The sequence below is a fragment of the Hevea brasiliensis genome, chromosome 13 (assembly GCF_030052815.1).
Source record: "Hevea brasiliensis isolate MT/VB/25A 57/8 chromosome 13, ASM3005281v1, whole genome shotgun sequence".
Lineage (NCBI taxonomy): Eukaryota > Viridiplantae > Streptophyta > Magnoliopsida > Malpighiales > Euphorbiaceae > Hevea > Hevea brasiliensis.
Window position 1 is genome coordinate 76,826,346 of NC_079505.1, and position 24,778 is coordinate 76,851,123.

The 24,778-nt window shown below is 32.1% G+C and overlaps 1 protein-coding gene and 2 non-coding genes across 3 annotated transcripts; 1 reads left to right on the forward strand and 2 right to left on the reverse strand.

Annotated features, from left to right (window-relative positions):
- The first annotated feature begins 5,277 nt into the window (after window positions 1–5,277).
- On the forward strand, window positions 5,278–10,934 carry LOC110632847 (sodium/calcium exchanger NCL). The gene is made up of 7 exons (XM_058131633.1): window positions 5,278–5,943; window positions 7,250–7,441; window positions 8,500–8,681; window positions 8,818–8,963; window positions 9,065–9,350; window positions 9,440–9,757; window positions 10,357–10,934. Exons 1-7 carry the CDS (start codon window positions 5,544–5,546, stop codon window positions 10,603–10,605), a joined length of 1,773 nt encoding a protein of 590 aa, XP_057987616.1. The 5' UTR covers window positions 5,278–5,543; the 3' UTR covers window positions 10,606–10,934.
- A 6,486-nt stretch (window positions 10,935–17,420) lies between these two features.
- On the reverse strand, window positions 17,421–17,527 carry LOC131172251 (small nucleolar RNA R71). The gene has a single exon (XR_009142734.1). It is a non-coding gene; the product is annotated as a small nucleolar RNA R71 (small nucleolar RNA).
- Window positions 17,528–20,112: 2,585 nt separating this feature from the next.
- LOC131172389 (small nucleolar RNA R71) lies at window positions 20,113–20,219 on the reverse strand. The gene has a single exon (XR_009142868.1). It is a non-coding gene; the product is annotated as a small nucleolar RNA R71 (small nucleolar RNA).
- Window positions 20,220–24,778: the final 4,559 nt, after the last annotated feature.

A 24,778-nucleotide genomic window follows, 5' to 3' on the forward strand; every position in this document is an offset into this window, starting at 1 on the left:
TAGTGAATTTTTAATTGGTGGGAATTTGAGGGAGTTTATTTAATTTATTTCTCAACCGACTTAAGGGAGGATTACGTTGACACGAGTGATGAGATGAGTGTTTGACACGTGTGTGATTGATTTGAGGGAAAATGAACGCCTGTCTTTTTCTTATCCCATTCGATTGCCTCGAGAAAAGTTTCATTTTTTTCAATTGTGAAAAGGAAAAATTAATAAAAATAATTAAACTTATTTACTATATTTTACTTTTTTTATCCGAAAACATTATTATAAATAAATTTTAATTTAATAATATTAAATAACAAGAATAAATTGATTGGTTGTTAATTAAAAATAAAAAGGACTGATTTGTGACTTTTATTAAACCTGAAGGACTAACTTAAATTTATTTTGAACCCATGCATGGACGTGTATAGTATTTTTAGCATTGGTGGTAAGTAATGACTAAAATGGAAAGAAAATAAATAGAGAGAGATTTGAAAAGTGGTAAGTGGGGAAGGATGAAACGAAGGAGAATAATTGAAAATGAGTGGAGGTTGAGGTCCACAAATTATAGAGAGATTGGGAAAAGGGAATGGCTGGAATGGATTGGAATATGAATAATTATTAGTGTTTGGAATTGGAGGATGGAAAAAGATAAAATGCTTATCATCTTTGCATCCAACCATAAAATCCTAACATTTATTATCTTAGCAATACAAGACGCGGAAGGCAGTAGCTGGCTTCATCGAAAGGCCTACCATCAGCCCACCACCTACTCAAATCTGATTTGACCCTTGCATCAGCGTGTGGAGATCTCCGTCTCGAAGTAGCTGGCTAGCTGCTGCAATAAAGAGCATGCGACATTTGCAGCTCAAAAGCCATGCCAAATTGCCAATGGTCCCTCTTCACCTTCTGCTCTCCACTCTTTCAACCACCTGATTTCTACGCTCATTCAATTAATACAGTATCAACTTTTCCATGCATCAAACTAATTTCTTCGTCTCGGTTATTAATTTGTCTGTGGTCTCTAAATAATCTTACTTTCATTTAGCAATCAATATCTCTAATTTAAAATGTTTGATAAATAATTAAATATTATATATATTATTAATAATTTTTTTTAAAATAATAATTCAAAACTATAAAATTAAAGTTGAGATTTCTATATCACTAGTTGATGATCAATTATTAAAAATACTCTAATAATAGTTTATAGAGAATCATAAGTAACTCGCACGTTAAAAGATGTTGATGCTGAAGCACGTGAACTAAACATTGAATTTAAAATATACTATTAGATATAGATCTGTATCAGTTTATTTTAAACCATTAAAATTAATTGGTGGGTGATGAGTTCATGCAACCAGGGGAAAAAAAACTACTATCGTCGGGGCAGCGGCAGCCTGAAAGTATGGCAGAAGGACAGAAAACTCCGACCATGTGCCTGCCATAAAAAAAAAAAAAAATATATATATATATATATATATATATATATCTTAAATCTGAGTGAAGCACCAAATAATGGACAATTGAACATACTCTCACGTAGTCACGTGCAGAATTCATTGTCAATTCTCCACATTTTTTTCTTTTCTTTCAGTGCTTTTTTTTTTCTTTTCTTTCCACATTGTCAATTCATTTTTTAGCATTAGATGTAATTTTTATATATTGTAATTGATAAATAATTTCAATAGTCGAGTATTTATATGATAATACATGTGGGATAATGAGGGTATGTGTTCTCTAAGTGAGAGATAATACATGTGTGGAGCTGTGTAGTAAGAGAAAGAAGATGATTAGGAGCACCGACGGAGCAGGCAAAGCCTAAGCAATTAATTTATTTAATTAGAACATAAGCAAAGGTGAGCGTATGATATTATTTGTTCATTTTAAAGGGTGGCTTGGCAAAAATGTGTGATAGGCAGCAAAGGCAACGTGTGAAGTGCCTCACAACCGCAGAAGGCACAGATGCAGTTGGTGCTTGAAAAGGACGTTCCTCCTTTCTTTTTTACTTTCATCTTATGGGAAGTTTAACAATTCAACTTCCCGTCCGGAAAATTTAACAATTTCCCCACATTTCCATAGTCTTCTCCATTCTGGAGTGTTTGAAGTATAATTAATTGTGTCTCTGTTAGTATTCTTTTTCCTGTATCAACTTGGACTTCACTATGCTGGACAAGAAATGAAGCCCCATCCAAAATTGCCCACCTTTTCCTTGTGTGAAGTTCGGTGAGATCCAGTTTACCATTTCTATGTCCGCATATCCCACACTCTGTTGTTTATAAATGGTAGATGGTTGTGATAATGATGTTCAGAGGATACAATCGGATCGGAGAGCGGAGGAAGATGATACGAAATTAAAGATATCTCTCAGAAAGATACCATTTTTACTCATGATTCTCAAAGCTTTTGTATTCTCGTAATTGCAAAGCCTTCAAAAATCCGAGTCCTCCTAGCTAGCTTTACCAGCTAGGTGTAAGCGGCTGTATTATAAATCCTCTAGGTAAAACAAAATTCTAGTGCGCTTAAATCTCTCGCTGCAGCTTTGATATTAAGAAATAGACCCTGGATAATTTGAGGAATAGGAGAATCATTGAGAACTTTAACCCGTGTAAGATAATCTCCTTCAATTATGGCACTTGAATAACCTCTGCTTTTTGCCAAAATTTGACACTTGGAATGACACTTGCCATGATTAAAAATTGATAATTTTAGGGAAAATTATTATTTAATTTTTATATTTTAATAAAATTAATTATTTAATTTTTATGTTTTAAAAAATATATTATTTTATTTTTATATTTTATTTTTGTTAAATTATTTAATTTTTTAAATTAATTTTTTATTAATTAATAATGGTCAAAATATTATTTAGTCTCTCTATTTTAGTGAAATTAATTAATTTTTATATTTTAAAAAATACATTAATTAATTAATATAATTTAACACTGTTAACTATTTAGCTCTATAATTATTTTATATACTTAAACTATCTTAATTCTCTCTATCTTGTTTCTCTCTTATCCTCCTCTCTTCAAGTTTATTTTCTTTTACACCCACACTCTTACCCTGTTCATTCTTTTTTTATTTTCATCCGTCGATAAAAATGGTGCAAAGTATCTATAAAAAAAGTTAATTAATTTTCTTAAATTTTTAAATAATAAAAAATTATTTTATAGCAGAAAAAACACATAAAATAATGTCCAAGAAATTGAAAATTTTACAAAAATGTGAATTCAAATTTAACCTTATGTAGTAAAATTTCTATTTTTATTCAAAAAAATATTTTTTAAAATATTGTATTTTTAAAATACATTAACTAACCAATTAGTTTCACTAAAATAAATGAATTAAATAATAATATCTTTGAAAATATAAGGATTCACTAATTAGTTTTCTTCAAGAAGGCTAAATAGTTTTTTAAATTGTGTAAATAATGAAAAATTTAATAGAAATACTAAATAATTTAACAGAAGCAAAATATATAGACTAAATAGTATACTTTTTAAAATATAGAGATTAAGTAGTTAGTTTTATTAAAATATAAGAATTAAATAGCAATTTTTCATAATTGTATTGATAAATTTTATTGTAATTTATCTTTTTTAATTATAAATTTAATTATTAATGTTAGATAATATTTAACTAAATAATTTTATTTTAAAATATATAATTATTTAAATTTAAAATATAATAAAATAAAAGAGATTATATTAAATATAAATATAATTTTAGTTTATTTTAATTCTATCAATTATTTTAGTTTAGATAAATACTACTAAATTTGTATATATTATTGTATAAATTAATATAATAATTAAATTTTTTATTAAAATAAATATTTTAATCAATTACAATTTACTTAATTTATATTAAATAAAAAATAAATTATCAATTAAAGTTTACTTAATTTATATTAAATAAAAAATAAAAAAATAAATTATTATTATACAACACGCGAATAAATGATTAATTTTAAAATTAATTAAGAAGTCATATTTCATTAGAAAGATAATGCACATTATAAAAATATGGATTAAGGCTCAATATTTTTTTGATGAAAAAATAAATCTTAAATATGTTTAGGTATGAGTATTTTTTTTTTTATAATTATTCAAACATATAATGTTTAGATATTTTTACTTTTAAGGCAATTAATATGCCAATATTTAAAACAATATTTTCCCTTGAACTTCAATAATATTTAATTAAAATTTTAAGGTGGATTATGATATTATTTTTTCTAAACACCATATAAGTGTGTAAATTAAAAAAATAAAAATAAAGCAAACAAAAGAAAAAATCATAACAATAAAATTTATGTTTTTTAATATATTAACATAGATCTATATAAATGGATTGTCATCTTCCACGATTAATAAAATAATCAATCAATTATAAGATTAAAGCTACTACCCATTAACTTAATTACACTAAATAGAACACTTAAAATAAATTGTTCACTATAAATACATTGTCTCATCTTGATATCAACCAATATACCTACTATTTTAATTGCATCGTAAATCATTAAGATGTCTTCAATTATATGAGTAAGAGGCATTTCATCCGGATAAGAATTCATTTATTTTGAATTATATACAATTTTTTTCACGTTAAACTGAAATCTCTTCATTTTCATAAGAATGCAATATACAATAATTTCTTCTTTTTAGACTGTACTCTTTCTTCACCTTAAGTTGAGGCATCTCGTCCTCCGTAAGATTTTAATAGACAATAGTTTTTTTCTTATTGGACTATGCCATTTCTTTACCTTAGACTGAAATCTCTCTCTCCATAAGATTGCAATTGACATAAACTCCTTATCAAAATAATTTCTCCACAATACTCATATTTATGGTGTTCATCCATCACTTAAAATAGAGTAATATTTATTTCACTCAAATTAAAAAAATATATCTTTCAAATCTATTAAGATTTTTAGTCACAAATTTAATTATTTTCTTGAATTCTATTAATTTTTTTTCAAATATTTAACAAAATGACTTAATTAAATCAAAATCGAAATTATATATGTCTTTAGTTTAGCCATTGAAACATTCATTTCTAAATCAAAATGTATAATTTTTTTTAGAAAAAAAATATATAATATTTTTAAGTGATAGAACTATTAACTTTTAGACACAATCATCAGCTTCTATAAAGAAAAAATAATATTGGTTTTCAGAATAATTATAAGAATCCTTGCTAAATTAGAAAGACGACAATCTTTTATGCGTTTTGAACATTTTGAATATGCATACCTAACTTGAAAAAGATAATTTTTATCCTAAATCTGATCTGACCAAGACTTCTCTTATGATGGGTTGGAATCAGGGAAATAAATGAATAAAATAAAATCATAAACGGGTTAGTTAACTAAGTTTTTCCTTACTTTTTAAAAGAAAAATCATAGTCATTGACTCATTGTATCTAAGTCTTCCTTCAAATGGCATCAGTGCATCACCATCACTTCCGCGCCCAAAGTTTTGGCTTCTTTCTCAGCAAATATTACCAGCTTCCACTTTTCTTCGTCTCATGTACCCATCTCATCAATAACAATGCCTGCTTACAAACCTCACCACCACTTCTTCTTCCTCCCCATCCTTTTTCCGATCCTCGTCCTTGTCTCCACCGTCCATTCCCGGCCCATCTCCACGGCTCAGCCCTCCGACCTGATTTCCGATGGGGTCCACTACTCCCTCCGGAGCCCGCCTTACATCCTCCTCGATCCGTTCTCTTCTGAGGAATCCTGTGAGCAGACCTATGGCTTTATGCCCTGTACCTCCACTGCGCTTGGTAACGTGTTTTTGATAATTGTGTATGGATACCTCATGTTCTTAGCTGCTACCTACTTGTCTACTGGTAGCGAGCTATTGCTTGAGATTTTGGGCCCTGGAATAGTTGGTGGCTTGTTTCTTCCTTTGCTTGGCGCTGTTCCTGATGCAATGCTTATTCTTGGTAATAGAGATTCGATTTCATCCGATCCGATTCTATTCTATTCTATTCGTTTGTATGTGATTTTTTTTTTCCCCTTTAGTTTGGTTTCCTGGAAAGTATGGGAGAAAGAAAGAAATGAAAGAAGAAGGGCATCCCATTTTTTCCAATTTTTAAAAATTTGTTTCATATTTATTCAATTTTGGTATATCTTTTCCTCTTGCTTTTGATGTTTTGTTGTCCTTCTCTCTTTTTCAATAGTCTATTATTACAAAAATTCAACTCAACTCAGCTCTAGTAATAAATGTTAGTTTAATTTAGTAAATAAACGGTTTATGATGAAAATGATAGTGTAATTTTATATTTTTAATAAGAAATAAATTATTGCATAAGCTATATTTTCAATTAATTAAGATTTAAAGTTAGCAGTTTATTATATTTTAGATATATTTAGTTGAATTTTACGGTAAAATTTATTTCATTTACAAATGAATTTCATGATAAATGAATTTCTTTGTTTGATATATTTTATATTAAATATGAAATTCTTTTAAAATAAAATAAATTTTGTGTTTGAGATAAATAAAATAAAATAATATATAATAAGAGAATAATTTTATCACTTGAAACATATATGATTTTACATATATGATTTTAAGTTTAGAATTCTTTTATAAATTCTATCAATTTTGATGAAATTTGATTTAAGTATAATAAATTATATGAAATTAATTATTAAAAATTTCAAACAAACTTTTATTTAAATCAAAAACTAAAATTTTAAATTTATAAATAAATTTCATAAAATTTTATAAAATTCATTTATACTAAACACTGTCTTATTTGTTAACAATTAATTCCTATAATTTTAATATTTATAATAATTTAATCTCTAAATTGTAATTAACTACTTTATTTTATGATTAATTAATAGTGAATTTTTACATAATGATTATTCTATTAACATAAACATGCTTTAGAGAGTAATTTATATTTTATTAAAACAAATTCATATTTTAAGAATTAAATTATAAAAATAAAATATCTTAAATGTTAATCGTACCCTATTCATTTAATTTTGAACTTATAAAAAAAATCATTTAATTTTGCCTCGCAGAATTGATTTCTACACCAATTTTAAGTGCCAATGATTGTGATTGTACCAACATTTGCTATTAACACTATTTCCAGCGATTGATTATACCACTAATACATGTTGAATTTTATATCTGGGGAAAAAATCCTAGATTTTACTTCAGAGCTTTTGGGTTTTGATATGTATTGTATATTTTTCTTTTATTTTTGATTGACCATTTCCTTCTCTCTGTAGCATCTGGACTTTCTGGGAGTACAGCAACAGCTAAAAGCCAGGTCTCTGTGGGAATGGGCTTGCTGGCTGGGTCAACCATCATGATACTTACTGTTATTTGGGGATCCAGCATTGTTGTTGGCAAATGTGACCTTCGAGAGACAGATTCTGTTGCGATAAATAGACAGATCACAAAGGGATTCAGCTTAACTGGTATGTCACTCTTATTGCAATTTACATAAACATAAAAGATAGAAAGAATTTAGCCAAGTTTAAACAGAAAATAGTTGTACATAAAAAAAAAAAAAATCTAGTGTTAGGATTAGGTCAAATATCATTACTGTTGGAAAACCTTGTGACTTTGTTAGCAGCTTGCCAAGTGCAAGTGCATGTGCACACTGAGACAAAACTCTTCTGACCAACGATTGCCAAAAAATTCTGAAAGTTATCAATCTATATGGTGTGCTCAATTTTTGGGGAGTTTTGAATCAAATTGAATAATAGTACCAAATCATTAAAATCACACCAAAATTAAATTCATTTTATTATTTTAATTCGATTTAATTCTTCACTAAAGCTCGAATAAGGATTCAACGAAAAATCTATTATACGCATATATATATATGCACAACATTTAATATATTTTTAAGTAAAATTACCACTGTTACAAATGCCTTTTTTCACCTATAAATAATGGAAATAATGGTAATTAACAAGAGCCTTAAGAATGGTCATTACGTTATATATTCGTTATTTAAAATCATGAGCCTATGTATGGCTTTATTTTCAATTATGAATCTAAATGATTTTGTCGAATCTTAAATTTGGCATTTCGATGGCAGTTCTGCCACTACACCGGATAAGGGTTGAGGAGTGAAAGAATAAGTAGATGAAAATATATTTGGAGTGAGCTACTGGTTGGTAGGCAGTGAGAGAGCAAATATGCAGGTATAGAATCAAAATAAGATAGGGTTTGAAGAGTGAAAGAATAAGTAGATAAAAAGACTTTTTGAAGCGACCTAATGGTTGGTAGGCAGTGAGAGAGCAAGGATGCAGGCAGCTAGAGATTTAAATATTGCACAAAATCAAATAGGGGAATTTAAAATATATATGAAATATTATAATGATATAATCAGCAGACAGAGGTTAAAGTTTATAATTTGATGATTACATTCTACATATTTGTGATTGCTATATTCTGAAAATCTAGATCTTTTTTCTACTTAAAAATAGCACATGCCTTCACAATCTAGAATTTCTGATGGCTGCAGGCACCGGCGTTAGCACTGATGTTTGGACTTGTTATGCTGCGAGGATAATGGTTATATCTCTTTTCCCATTTGTTATCGTTCAATTTCCAGAACTCCTCAACTCCACTTCAGGAAGGCACTTGGCAGTCTTGATTGCACTTATTATATCATTATTAATGTTGATTTCTTATTGCCTTTATCAGGTACCATTTTTTTTTTTTTTTTCCATTTATTATTCTTTTTCTTTACACAATAATAAAAATATATATAGGCTTTGCTTGGCCCTGGATGGGATACCCCTCCTATACTCTTTTTTCCCTTTCACATGTGATTGTGCAGGTTTTTCAGCCATGGATCCAAAGGAGACGACTTGCGTATGCAAAGCACAAACATGTGATAGCAGGAATTTTGAAGCATTTAAGAGAACGTTCTATGGGAAGGTTCCTGACTGATGATGGTCAACCTAACAGAGATGTAATTGAAAAGTCAGTTTTTTAACTCTCAAAATATCTCTTATTTGGCTCGATCGTTGTCCTGCTTTTTATCTATTATCTTTTGTAACTGTTGACCTTCATTACCATTACAGGTTTTTTTATGCTATTGATGAGAATAAGGATGAAAAACTCTCAGCTTCTGAATTGAAAGCGCTGGTCTTAGGAATTCGGCTTGAAGACATTGATGACTTGGATAGGGATGATGCTGTGGATAAAATAATGAAAGGTTTTGATACATCTCTTGATAATTCTGTTGATCTTGATGAGTTCATCCATGGTATCTCGAAATGGATTGAAAAGGCAAAGCGTTCTGTGGCAGCCATAACCGACTCTGGCTCTCGCTCTCAGGCATTTAAATTTATAAATGATTTTCATGCGGTAAGTACTGGGTAGCACTATGGTGACTCTCTCTAGTTGTTACAATTCCAGGGCCATGATTTTTTTTTTTTTTTTTAATTCATGAACAGAAAACAAAGAGAGAACATGCTCTTTTGGGGCCTGAGGATCGAGTCGACGATCAAAGTGATGAGAACGTAGAGGGTGTTGAAAACCCCAGATGGATCTACACCAAAGCAGTATCGTTGTTGTTATTGGGAACCATTATTGCCGCTGTATTTGCAGATCCTCTGGTGGATGCTGTTAACAATTTTTCTGTTGCAACAAGTATTCCTAGTTTCTTTATCTCTTTTATTGCACTCCCCTTGGCCAACTCTAGTGACGCTGTGTCAGCAATCACCTTTGCTAGCAGGAAGACAGTCAGAACTGCTTCCTTAACATTTTCTCAGGTTTGTTTCTCATTTGCTCCTCTTGATTTTTCTATTTCCCCATTCTATAAAGTGGATTGACTGTCACCTAAAGTAATTGCAAACTCGAAGGACATCTGCTAATCCAATTTTTTCTGGCATACTCTTCAAGTGTCTGATTTAATGTTTCAAAAGAAAGTACTTACAATACTATTTTGAACTTCTGGTTGGTTTCTTTAAGCATGCTAAAATTTGGATGGAGGTTTTACAACTTAGATGGAATGACGGAAAACTTTATTTTGATTAATGCTGTTGGTTGTATACAATAGATAGCAACTGGGTTTTGCTTGGCTGGCTAGTATATAGGCAAGAACTTCATTAGTACAGGTCATAGGTTTGCGACCATGGTCCTTTTTTCAGGAACTGGAGAAAAAAAAAAGAAAGGAAAATCACCTAATGCATGCAGTTGAAAATGGAAGATAAAATAAAAAAAAACAACTTTTGGGGGGAGCGTGAACTGAAGCATAAATTTGAATGTGCAATCATGCATCAAGATGAGAAGCAAGTTGCACATAGTGTTAGTTTAATTGGGCAATCATATAGCACTAGCAAAGTTCCAACTTATCTTTTTTTTTCTGCAGCTATATGGAGCAGTAACCATGAATAATCTCCTTTGTCTATCGGTATTCATGGCGATTGTTTATGTCAGGGGGTTGACATGGGACTTTTCATCTGAAGTACTGGTTATTTTTGTTGTGTGCATTGTGATGGGTTCTTTTGCCAGCTTCCGCACTACATTCCCTCTGTGGACTGCTTCAGTGGCTTACCTCCTCTATCCCTTCTCACTGGCACTGGTATATGTTCTTGTATATATTTTGGGTTGGTCATAGGCTCATGAAAGTTTAAAGTTTTGTGTGTTGGTACTCTGATGATGTTGGATGATTCCTGCTTGATATTTTGTATGTAGAATTAATCAAACTAGACATTTACTCGCCTTTTGCGCGGGTATTTTTAGTTTCTGAAATTATTAATAGAACAAATAATGAGAATATAATATCAGAAAGTTAAAAGTAAATTAAAATATAGAAAAAAAAATGTGCTAAATTAAATAGCTATTCCTCAACATCCAATGGAAAATTGCTATCAGGACATTTCTGCATTATTTTTTAATGTCCTTGATCCATTGTCGCAGCACTCTCAACTGCCAGAATTGCACTTCTAATGATAGTCTGTTGCTTTAGTAGAAATTCCTCATCCAAACCGATCCATTTTCTGTTGGAGCAAGAACAAGCAGGACCATCAAAGTATTGAGGCCTTTCTTGGGAACCATGGAATGGATAATGGCACCAAAAAATTACAAATATACAGAAGTTAAGAGAACTACAGGGTACTGCAATGATAAACTAGGCCATGGAGGCTACGGAAGTTTGCTAAAAGGCAAGTTATCTGATGCCCGTCTTGTGGCAATGAAGGTCTTAAAGAAATCAAAGAGTCCTCTCCATAAGTCCAGTCTTTCTACTCTTCGTCAATGGTACAAAAGCGAGCAAAAGCTGAAAACGTTTGTATCATGAAATTTCGAATGGATACCAGAAACCCTGCCCTGCCTTTCTTTAAAGTCTACTTTTCCAAGGGATTATTGGGTGCTTGTAGAATACATACTCTGTCAGGAAAGAATATGAATCAGAAAAAAATTTCATATTTAAGAGCAAGTTTTTGAGCGTGAGGTAAGGTAATGTTTTTTTTTAAGTAATAGTACATATTAGACTTATTTAGGAAGAAGGTTTTGTGGAAAGTTTAAGATTTTTGGAGGTTTTCAAAACTTTTTAAAATCTCAATTTCTCAACACACCAAATTGAAGTGTTGAAAATGTATTTATAAATATTAATTTTTTTATTAACGTGTGTTGCATATTCATTACAGGCATTCGGAATTTTATTTTCTTATATGCACTTTAAAAAATAAATCTATACTAATTAATTAATAAACCTTAAAATAATTAAACTTTTTTTTTACTTAATTTATGTTATTAATCACTTAATGACTAAAACTCTCAAAGCATATCCATCAATTTGTGTGCAAGCTTTGATTCTTGAAGTTAGAATTTGCATTAATTGACAACAATTTTGTTTTTTTTAATTGTTTTTTAATGGTGATAAGATTTACATTTTGCATTTTATTTTATATTTTTGGTCTGAATAACAAGCAGAAAATCAAAAGTTAACCAAATTCTACAATTGCACTAACCTAATGTCAGAAAAAATGCAAGGAATTACACATTATACCCAATATCAATATCCTTAGCTCGAAATATGAAGATCAAGAGAGTCTAATGCTTAAAGGTTTCAAAAAACATTCTTCATGGAAAACTATGCTTTCAATCCAAAATACATCATACAAACATATAACTCAATGAAAGCAATGAGGGTAACTAAAATAAACAAAGCAAACAAAGTTTTAAAAATTAATTTTTAAGCTCGGCCCTTGGCATTAGAGGGCATCAAAAGTTAAACATCTAAAACAAATTTAGATTTAGAAATTGTGTGAAAACATAGGCATTCTTCGATCTATAGTAATAAAATCAAATAAACAAAAAATAGAAAATAAATAATTTAATTTAATAAAGAGAAAAAGATTAAAATAATAAAATATTAATTAAAGTAAATTGCACCGATCATCCCCAATTTACAGAATTATTCAACTTTAATTTATTAAAATAAAACCTCCCAATTTTATTGTTTTAGAAAAAGTCATCCTAACCTGCAATAGTTGGTTAAAAACATAAAATTACTCCTCATCTTTTTTTTCTTTTTCTCTCTCTTACCTTTATGATTAAATTAATTAATAATTATTATCTATAAAATTATTTTATTTTAATTAAATTTATTAATAAAATTATTAATTATACATGTTATTTATTACTAATTAAAAATTAATTTGTAAAAACCAAAAAAAATAATAATATAGTAATAAATTTTAAATTTTAAATAATATTTTATTAATATATATATTTTATCAATAGTTTAGTTTTATATTAAAAAAATAAACAATAATTTATAAATTTATCTTGGTTAAATATTAATTTAGGGTTAGTTTAAAAAAATGAATTTGACAAAGTGTTATTAGAGGTTAAAGGGACTTTTTCTAAAATAAAAATAAAGTTAATAAATTTTATTTTAACAAATTAAAATTGAATGATTAAAATGAAATTATCACTTAAGTTGAGAGATAGTTGGTTCCATAATGAAGTGCAATATTAGTTTTGAATGTATTGCTTATCAATAATTTTTAGCTTTGGGCTTTGATGATAGTTTTAGATAATAGAGATTGGAGGCTTCCACAATAGACACATCAAATATGCATACAGATAACTGGTTTCACCCCTTGAATCTTGAGGGAAAAAGAATTTCATTTAATCAACTTGAAAACTATTTTAGCATAAAAGTTATGGCCTCTCTATTTCATTTTAAGAGAGACAAGATATTTCTGATATCTTTAGTTGGTCCAAATATTATTAAAAATTAAAATGTTATAGAAGAAACAAACAAGAGAGATACAAGTTATTCAAATTAGAGCTTGATTGAGGACATTATCTAAAAAAATAATATTAATAATTTAAATAAAATAAAATTAGCTTCAACCAATTAAAATTATTATTTTACTATTTTAAATAATAAAATAATAAAAAATATTTTGAAAAATCTTAATGTTCCCCTCAATATAGATTATGGGTATACCGTTTATTATTATCGTCATTGTATTTTAAAAATACTAAAACTACACTCATTAAAAATTTACGGACCAAATGACAATTATCATCCTTGCATTCAAGAAGTTGAGTTTATGTGTATCAGTGAGGGTTCTGAATATTTTTTAGCAAATGAATATGATTCAAACCTGTAATTTCGATAAAGGCCATGTGCTTGCTCATTTACACCATCAATCCCTTGTGAAGTTTTCTGGGAAATTGATATTTAGGTAAAAATATGGATAGTATTCTTTGTTTTTGAATGGGGCAGTAATACACAAAATTTCTTTTTATTAATTTAAAAAATCTTACCTTTTCTTCTTGCATTCCTTTCAATCATAGTGTAAATTAGTTCTATTTTCCCAAGTCTTCCATGTCAAATTTCCAAGTCAACTGACGTGTTTAGCTGATCAAGAGTCAAGACCATCTCCATAGCCCACAAATCGTAGAGATGCAAGAATGAAGAGAATTACGGACCTAGTTGGTGACGCTAATCCTTATTTTCCCCCCTTCATTTGGGCTTGGGATGGGTGGTTTCTCTTTGATCATTCTGTTTGCACTCTTTCACCCTGCTTTGTCCTTTCTAACTCCTTGCCCACCTTTTCCATGTGGAGAATTGGGTGAGATCACTTTCCCCTTCACCAACAACGAAACTGATGAGAGATGCGGTCCATTTCTGTTGGATGGCTGCAACTAAGAAATTAAGAAGATCAAACTAGGGAGGGGATCTCAAAAATGGTATCAAATTTAAAGCATCTCCTATTCCAAAAATCTTCACACGAGTTATATTTCTGTTATAACAAGCACGCAAATTTAAGGCACACACATAAATTGCACAATCACACAGTATTGAAAAGAGAAGAAAAATAATACAGGATTTAACGTGGTTCACCCATAAGGTTTACGTTCACGGGCAAGACAAGAGAAAAAATTCCATTATGATGAAAAGAGCAAGATACAATCAATCAAAACTCTTAAACCCTAAACCTAGTGTGTTTCCCGAATATCTCACAACTCTACCGCAAAGTGTAGAATATTATAATATTTATACTAGTCCATACTGCGAGTGCGTTACCCCCGCACCCCTAAGAAGATCAGTGGTGGGCTTCGGGCCCGGGCCTATCGGTCCGTGCCCTCCGCTACCACCACAGATCTCACTTTTTATTCCAATTGGGTCGTAGCGCAAAATTTTCGAGTCGGGTCATAATTTGGGTCCATAAAAAAATATATCCAAATTTCAAGCCACAAAAATAATAATTCTTCCCCTTGGCTTGAATTCCCTCAATCATCAACAAAATAAACCACAAACACTCTGTCTTGCCATATGCCCTCACAAGGACATTACTGAGCACTACAAACACCAACCAAGTCAAGGCAATGCCTAAACTTGCTGACTGGGACTTCCTTGGTCATCATATCTGCTGGATTATCATGTGTAGAGGCTTTCTGCACAGCTACAGTCCCCTGAGATATAATGTCCCGAATGAAGTGATATCTGACATCAATGTGCTTAGTTCGCTCATGGTATATCTGATTTTTTGTGAGGTGTATTGCACTCTGGCTGTCATAAAAAACTGTTGCCTTTTTCTGTATCAACCCAATATCACCCACCAAACCTTGTAATTATAAAGCTTTCTCTACTGCCTCTGCTAAGGCCATATATTTGATAAACACATTTTATATAGGTATTTTAGGATAGTTTTGCATCCATTTTGCCCTTTTTAGCTTTGTAATTTTGAGCTTTTAATGCTTATTTTAGTTAATTTATTAATTTTAGTTTCATTATATTTGATTTTTGGTTTAATATTTTTGATAGGCTTTAATAAGGTTTAAAGGCAAAATGGTCCATATAGAAGAAATTCAAAGTGATTTGGAAGCTTAAAGTAGTGTAAAAAATGAAGAAAATTTGCCTAAAGAAGAAGACCAGCCGAGATTTTCAAGGGCTTCAACATGCCCCGTACTGAAGGTCATGTGAAGAAAAGAGTCAGCCAGCAGGAATCCACATGAGGCATGTAAATTCAACACTGGGTCGTGTAAACCAAGATTTTGGAGCAAAACACGTCGAAAGTGTCAAGGACTTCAACATGCCCTGTGTAGCTGGTCGTGCAGAATCTAAAGGCTCCTCCTCCGAACCAACATGAGGCATGTGGAAAATAACTTAAATCAACATGAGGCATGTAGGATGGCGCTGGAAAATTTGCTGACATGGAAAAATTTTCTCTTTTCACATCTTTTACACATTTTGTCTTTATCCCTTTAGAGGCCATTTTTAGGGCAAAGTTTGAGGGGATATATAAGCATCATATTCTCATTTTTACCATAAGGAGGAAGGGAGAGAAAAAATCAAAAGAGAAAGGTTAGAGGAAACTACGCCATTTTTGGAGGAAGAACACCTGCAGAGTAACATTTTCCAGCTTCCATTTTCAAATATTTAGACTCTCTTCTTTTGGGTTTTTTCATTTTTAGTCTTATTTTCATATTTTCTTGCTCCATTTCATATTTTCCACTTATAAACACAAGTATGTGTGAGTAGATACTTAAGATTTCAGAGTTGGGTATAATGATTTAAGTTTTATTTATGGATTTGGACTGATTTTAACCAGATTTTAGTATATATAAGTTTTGATTATTATCTTGTGTGCTTATTCACATACCTATTGTTGGTACCCTTTAGGTTTTGTTCTTAATCTTAGATTGAAGGATCGAGAGGTGAAAATCTGTGATAGATAATCAAGATAATGAACTTAATCGCCTAGTATTAGAAATAAATTAGGGGGTTAAGAGGAATTTCAAGTTAATTAAAATGCTTAAAGGGTTTTGGGTAATTAAACATCGCATGAGAATTGGGTTTAGTTTCCTTTAAAACACTATTTAGTTTGCTTGAAAGAGAAATTAAAGGAAATCAGAATCAACTTCCTTCAAACTTGTATTTCCCTTAATCTTGGCTTTGCATATCCAAATCCCAATGAAATTTACTTTATGAACCTCAACTCTAGAATCAATTTTTACCATTAATTAATTAAATCTTCTGTCACTTGCTGAAATTTTAGTAAATTAGTATAATGCTTAGAATTTTAATTGCTTAATTCATTATAATTTCCTTAATTTCCCAATTTATTTTGCTACATCTCTTACTTTACTTTTAGAACACATTATCGATACCCCAAATAATCGTGACTTTTATAGTTTGGTACTCAAACAACAAATCTCTGTGAGACAATTTCTTTTCTTTACTACTACTTGCGGAGTACGCAAATAAGTTTTTGACGCCGTTACCGGGAATTTGTTTTTGTTTGATATTAGACGATTGATTGTTTGGTTAATTTTGGGCATTTTATTTATTTTATTTTATTTTAATTTCTTTTCTTTATCATTTTACTTTGAGATTTTCTTATTTTGATTTTTTAGGTACATATCTTTTATATGAGAAGGACAAAAAGTGCAGAAATTGATTTAATTTTTGATCCTAAGATGGAAAAGACAGCTAAAGCTTTAAGAGTATAGTCTAAAAGAAGAAAAGCTAAACTCAAAATTCAAAGACAGCAAGAACGACAACAAGAGCAACAAGTGATAGAAGTTATGGCAAACAACAACAATAGATCAATTAAGGATCATGCTTTTCCTAGTTTTTAAGATTTTAGGCCAAATATTACAAGGCCTAGGGTGGAAGCAAACAACTTTGAGTTGAAGCCCTCACTTTGTCAGATGGTTCAACAATCACAGTTTGGGGTAGGTCCTACTGAGAGTCCACATGTGCACCTTGCACATTTTCTTGAAATTAGTGACATGCTGAAGATAAATGGAGTGTCAGATGATGCCATCCGGTTGAGATTATTTCCTTTTTCTTTGAAGGATCGTGCTAGGGAGTGGTTGCATTCATTACCTCCGGATTCAATAACTACTTGGGATGAGTTGTCATAAGCTTTCTTGGCTCAATACTTTCCTCCTAGCAAGACTGCAAAATTGAGAAATGAATTAATTTCTTTCAGACCAAGGGATGATGAGAGTCTCTATGAAGCTTGGAAGAGATACAAAGATCTTCAAAGGAGATGTCCACATCATGGAATCCCTAAATGGATGCTAGTTCAACATTTCTATAATGATGTTTCTCCAGCAATTAGAAGTATAATTGATGCATCTTCAGGAGATGATCTTATGGAGAAGTATGAAGATGAAGCTTATTCAGCATTGGATAAAATTGCGTACAACAATTATCAATGGTGCTGTGAAAGAAATGAAATGAAAAAGCCATCAGCTAGTGTATATGAGTTAGATGCCATGAGTATGTTCAATGCCAAATTTGATGCCTTAACGAGAAAAATAGATAAGTTAAGCATGAAGGTTGATTCTTCAATTGGAGGATCTAGTCATGTAGAAGATGTTGGTGCAGGAAATATGCATTGTATCAATGATTTTCCTTCTTATGGGCAAGAATTTGGAAATAAGCAAGTTGATTTTGTTGGGAATTACAATCAGAAGCTAGTTGGTAATCCTTTTTCTGTTACATATAATCCAGTATGGAGGAATCACCCTAACTTTTCTTGGGGAGGTCAACAAGGACAGCAGCAGCAAAATTATCAACAACCTCCTAATTTTTAGCAACAACAGCAGAATTTTCAGCAAAACAGAGTACCACCTAAATTTCCACCATAAAGGAATCAAAATGCACTTGTTCCACAACCACCACTTCAGTTTTCAAACCAAGATTCAATTTTGAAGTCTATGATGGAGAATTTCTTAACTGCTCAACAAAAACAAGGAGAAATGATTCAACAATTAACTTCAAGGATAGACCAGCTTGCCACTCATAATAGGATGTTGGAAAACCAAATAGATCAACAAGCAAGCTCTTCTAGCAAAGCACAAGGAAAACTTCCAAGTTAACCAGAGAATCCTAGAGAACATTGCAAGGCAGTGATCCTAAGGAGTGGGAAAATTGTGGGAGATAAAAAGGAAGATGAGATAGAAGAGGAAAAGAAGAAAGAAGATGAAGACAAGAATGAATCTACTTCAAATCATGATGAAGTTAATGAGGAAGCAAACAAGAAGAAGGAAGTTGAAAAAGAAGAAGAGGAAAAGTATGTGCCTCCATTACCATACAAGCCACCATTGTCATATCCTCAGAGGTTTCAGAATGCAAAGCTAGATAAGCAGTTTGGGAAATTTTTGAAAGTTTTGAAGAAATTATACATCAACATTCCATTTATAGATGCAATTTCTCAAATGCCCTCATATGCTAAGTTCCTGAAAGAAATTTTGTCAAACAAGAGGAGACTAGAAGATTATGAAACTGTGGCATTAACAGAGGAGTGTAGTGCTCTCTTACACCTAAAAGTGAATATTTGGGATAGATAATCTTGCAATAAACTTGGTTTTCTTGGTGTTAGAGATAAGCTAAGAGAATTAAGGGGACTTTCCAAAATCAATTAGCGCTTTAATTGGGTTTTTGTTAGGTTTGAAATACCGTGAAAACATGGTTTGATTTAATGAAAATCAATTTTGAAATGCTTGAAAAAGGTTTCAAAAATTTAAGAATTGATTTGCCTCAAAATTGCAACACTCATGTGCTTGGCTAAATTAGGGATAAACCACATGCAAACAATATGGAAAATCCAATCTCTAGAATCACTTTAATTTTTATCGAATTTAGATTTAATTCCTCCAAATTTCATAAATAGCAAATTTCAATTTAAATCTTGGTAATCTAGTTTAATTAATTTAGTTAATTGTTTGATTTAGTTTAAATTCCTCAAATACAAATTTTAATTTCAAATTTCATTTTTAATATCTTTAAATTTTGTCATTCTAATTAGCTTATCCTTTTATTTCCAATTTAAGCACAATTCCCTGTGGGATCGATATCATTTTTTTTAAAACTATACTACTGTGACCCGTGCACTTGCGGATTACACATATCAAGTTTTTGGCGCCGTTGCCGGGGAATTGTTTGTTTTTAAGTTGGATTTTAATTGTTTTAAGCTAATTAGAATTTTTATTTTCTTTTATTTTCACTACTGTTCCTTGTGTTTTTCAGGTACTTTTCTTGTTTATGAGACGATCGAAAAGCACAAGTGATACTGAATTGTTGTTCAATCCTGAAATTGAAAAATTCTGTCGAGCTAACAAAAAGGAATACAAGAGAAGAAAGGAAGCAGAAAAAGAAGAACAACAAAGATTTGAGCAAGAGGAGACAATTGAAAATATGGAGAATCAAAATAGAGCTATTGGTGGAAACAATGGAGGAAATGAGCAAAATAGGCAGAATGAAGTGGTTAACCAAAATGATCCTCAGAGAAGATCCATGTTAGATTATGCTTTTCCTAGATGTGCAGATGTGAGAGATAACAGACCTATCATTGGAGCTAATCAATTTGAGTTAAAGACTAGTCTCATTCAAATGGTTCAAAATTCACAATTTGGAGGTAGTCCACTTGAAAATCCTCATTCTCATTTGAAGAAATTTTTTATGATATGTGGCACACAAAGACAACCTGGAGTCTCAGATGAAGTGATTCGGCTCACCTTATTTCCATTCTCTCTTCGGGATTCAGCATTGGAGTGGTATGACTCACTTCCACAAGCTACTATAGCTACTTGGGAGCAGCTATCTCAAGCTTTTTTATCTCAGTTTTTCCCACCTGGGAAGACTACTCATTTGAGGAATTTGATGGTAGCTTTTAAGCCAAGGGATGATGAAACTTTGTATGAATCCTGGATGAGATTTAAGGAGCTTGAAAGGCAATGTCCTCATCATGAAATACCTAAATGGATGATTGTTCAGAATTTCTACACCAGAGTTACTCCAGCCATAAGAAACACAATTGATTCACAAGCAGGAGGAGATTTCATGAGAATGACAAGTGAAGAATGCTATGATCTATTAGAGAAGATTGCTCATAATACCCATTTGTGGGGAAATCCTAGAGCACTTGAGCCAAAGAAGGCTGGAATTTATGAACTTGACTCGGTTAGCTACATGAATGCAAGATTTGATCAGTTGACTCAACTTCTTAGTGATTTTTGCACAAAGGCAACAACCTCAACTCCCACAACTATGCAACAAGTTGCCTACACAGATGGAACTCAAAGTTGTGGAGTTGATTACTCTTCTTATGGTGATGATTATTTGCAAGAACAAGCTGCTTATGCAGGAGGTTATCAACAAAAATCTATGGGAAATTCTTACTCTAATGTGAACAACTCAACATGAAGACCACAAGCAACTTTTGCTCAACAAGGTCAAAGCTCAAATTATGCTCATAACCAGCAGTATATGCAGCAGAATAGACCTCAATTTCAGCCTCAATTTCAGCCCACAAGGCAGCCACAACCTGGATATCAAGCAAGAGCACAAAAATCTCTTCCACCTCATAAACCGAAGCCAACCTTGGAAAGCATGATGGAGAAATTTTTTGCTGAATAAAGCAAGATGAATTGCAAATTGGAGGAAGAAATGCAACACATAAGACAAACCATGGATCAATTACAAGTTCCCAACTGCATGTTGGAGACTCAATTGGCTCAACAAGCAGACTCATCGGGAAGCAAATCCTATGGGAAACTACCTAGCCAACCACAAAACCCTCATGAACAATGCAAGGTTGTGACCTTGAGAAGTGGTAAGAAAGTTGGTCAAGAGAGTGAAAACAAGAGAGAAGAAAAAGAGAGCACAAAAGAAGAAAATTCAATTGAGAGCAAGAAAAATGAAAAAGAAAAAGAAAGCAAAAGTGAGCAAGATGAAGGAGAGAAACCATATATCCCACCTGAACCTTACAAGCCCACCCTTCCCTACCCTCAAAGATTCATCAAGCATAAGCTAGACAAACAATTTGGCAAATTCCTTGAAGTGCTAAAGAAGTTGTATATCAATGTGCCATTCACTGAGGCACTATCCCAAATGCCAAGTTATGCCAAGTTTTTGAAGGAGATTCTTACCAACAAGAGAAAGCTAGAAGATTATGACACCATCAACTTGGGAGAGCAATGCAGTGGTATAATTCAGAAGAAGTTACCTCCCAAACTCAAAGATCCGGGTGTGTTTTCCATCCCTTGTCATATTGGTGATAATTGTGTGGCAAATGCCTTATGTGACCTTGGAGCTAGCGTCAGCCTAATGCCTCTTTCAATATATGAGAAGTTGAATATGGGGGAGTTAAAGCCCACAAACATGCATCTTTCATTGGCTGACCGTTCAATTAAGTATCCAGAAGGCATTCTAGAAAATGTGCCTATCAAGGTTGGGAAATTCTACATTCCGGTGGACTTTATCATTTTAGATATGGAAGAAGACACAAAAGTTCCTATCTTATTGGGGAGACCCTTTTTGGCAACAGCTGGTGCATTAATTGATGTAAAGGGTGAGAAATTGACACTTAGAGTGGGAGATGATCAAATGATATTCAACATCAATCCTACCATGAAAAGGAAACATGAAGAAGTTGAGTCTTGTTTGCGGGTAGACATTATTGATGAGATTGTTCAAGAGCATTTCAGAAAAAGCTATCCACAAGACCCACTTGAAAATTGCTTAGTCCATGGTGGGAGCATTGATGATGACAATCATAACATAGCTGCTTTTGCACAACATTTGGAAAGCTCTCCACCACATCCTGAAGCCACAATTTTTCAACTTGAAGAAGTGCAAAATTTGGAGATCAAACCACCATCATTAAAGGTAGAGGATGCCCCAAAGGTAGATCTTAAACCTCTTCCTTCCAACCTCAGGTATGCTTTTCTTGGACCCAATGGAACATATCCTGTTATAATTAATGCATGTTTGACTGATATTGAGATTGACAAATTGTTGAGAGTTTTGAGAGAATATAGAAGAGTTTTGGGTTATGCAATTGATGACATAAAGGGAATTAGTCTAACAGTTTGTATGCATAGGATTTTCCTAGAGCCAAATAGTAAACCTTCTATTAAACACCAAAGAAGATTGAATCCTACAATGAAGGATGTTGTGAAAAAGGAAATCCTAAAATTACTAGCTGCTGGAATTATTTACCCCATTTCTGACAGTGAGTGGGTTAGTCCTGTGCATGTTGTACCAAAAAAAGGTGGGGTGACAGTTGTTAAAAATGAGAATAATGAGTTGATACCCACTAGAACTATTACAGGTTGGAGAATGTGCATAGACTATAGAAAGTTGAACAATGCCACAAGAAAAGACCATTTTCCCCTTCCTTTTATGGATCAAATGTTAGAGAGATTAGCCAAGCATTCATTCTTTTGTTACTTAGATGGATATTCTGGTTTCTTTCAAATTCCAATCCATCATGATGACCAAGAAAAAACTACCTTTACCTGTCCCTATGGCACCTTTGCCTATCAAAGGATGCCATTCGGATTATGTAATGCGCCTGGCACATTTCAAAGGTGCATGATGGCCATTTTTTCTGATTTTATTGAAGAAATTATGGAGGTCTTCATGGATGACTTTTCAGTATATGGCACTAATTTTGATTCATGCTTGACTAATTTCTCTAAAATCTTGCAGAGATGTGCTGATAATGATCTGGTGTTGAATTGGGAGAAATGCCACTTTATGGTCCAAGAGGGGATCGTTTAGGGCATTTGATCTCAAATAGGGGAATTGAAGTGGATAGAGCTAAAATAGAAATTATTGAAAAAATGCCCCCTCCAACCACTGTCAAAGGAGTGTGGAGTTTTCTTGGACATGCCTGGTTTTACCGGCGATTTATTCAGGATTTTTCTAAACTTGCTAAACCCTTAACAAATCTTTTGAATCATGATGTTAAATTTGATTTTAATCAAGATTGTATGGTTGCTTTTTGCAAGTTAAAGACGGCATTGACAATAGCTCCTATCATGCAACCCCCGGATTGGACTTTGCCATTCGAAATCATGTGTGATGCAAGCGAGTTTGCTGTTGGAGCTGTCCTTGGCCAGCGAAAAGATAGAAAACCTTATGCCATTTACTATGCAAGTCAAACCCTTAATGAAGCTCAAGTTGATTATGCTACAACTGAAAAGGAGTTCCTTGCGGTAGTATTTGCACTCAATAAGTTCCGTTCTTATTTGGTCAACTCAAAGGTGATAGTTTTCATTGATCATGCAGCAAAAAGGTATTTAATGAGCAAGAAAGAAGCTAAATCTAGGTTGATTAGATGGATTTTGTTACTTCAAGAATTTGATTTGGAAATAAGAGACAAAAAAGGTGTTGAGAATGTGGTGGCTGATCACCTTTCTAGGATAAAAACTGAAAATAAAGATGATGAAATTGTACCAATTGATGAGTTTTTCATGAATGAGCAGTTGTATGTGTTGAAATCTGCACTTCCATGGTTTGCTGATATTGTGAATTTCTTGTCTTGTGATGTCTTGCCACCTGATTTATCTTGGCAGCAAAAGAAAAAATTCTTACATGATGTTAAATTTTATTCTTGGGAAGAACCTCTTTTGTTTAGGAGATGTAATGATGGAATAATCAGGAGATGTATACCAGAGGAAGAAATACATGATGTTATTTACCATTGTCATTCTTCTGAATATGGTGGTCATTTTAGTGTCTCAAAAACTATTGAAAAAATCTTGAATCAGGTTTCTATTGGCCTAAAATGTTTAAACATGTGAGAGACTTTGTAAGCAAGTGTGATAGGTAACAAAGGGTAGGCAACATTTCCAAGAGAGATGAGATGCCCCAACAGTCCATATTAGAAGTAGAATTATTTGATGTGTGGGGAATTGATTTCATAGGGCCATTTCCATCCTCTTATGGGAATAAATATATCTTGGTAGGGGTGGACTATGTATCTAAATGGGTAGAAGCTATTGCTACACCTACCAATGATGCAAAAGTTATGGTGAAATTTCTGAACAAATTTGTTTTGACCAGATTTGGTGCCCCAGGTGCCATAATCAGTGACGGTGGTAGCCATTTTTGCAACGACCAATTTGAAAAATTGATGAGAAAATATGGGGTAAAGCATAGGATTGCCACACCATATCACCCTCAAACAAATGGCCAAGTAGAGATCACAAATAGAGAGCTTAAGCAAATCTTGGAGAAAACTGTCAAAAAGTCCAGAAAAGATTGGTCCCTTAAATTAGATGACACTCTTTGGGCATATAGAACAGCCTTTAAAACCCCCATAGGAATTACACCTTATAGGTTAGTTTTTGGGAAATCATGCCATTTGCCCGTAGAGTTAGAACATAAAGCTTATTGGGCCATTAGAGCAATCAATTTTGATTTACAAGCTGCTGGACACCAAAGACTTTTGCAACTTGATGAATTAGAAGAATTGAGACTTGATGCTTATGAAAATGCTAGGATCTATAAAGAAAGAACTAAA

Excerpts from the sequence above, each read along its gene's own strand:
- LOC110632847 (XM_058131633.1), top strand. The coding sequence starts at position 5,544 with ATGCCTGCTTACAAACCTCACCACCACTTCTTCTTCCTCCCCATCCTT. Across the intron at positions 5,944-7,249 it reads TGATGCAATGCTTATTCTTG|CATCTGGACTTTCTGGGAGT; the intron begins GTAATAGAGATT and ends TTCTCTCTGTAG. Across the intron at positions 9,351-9,439 it reads TTATAAATGATTTTCATGCG|AAAACAAAGAGAGAACATGC; the intron begins GTAAGTACTGGG and ends ATTCATGAACAG.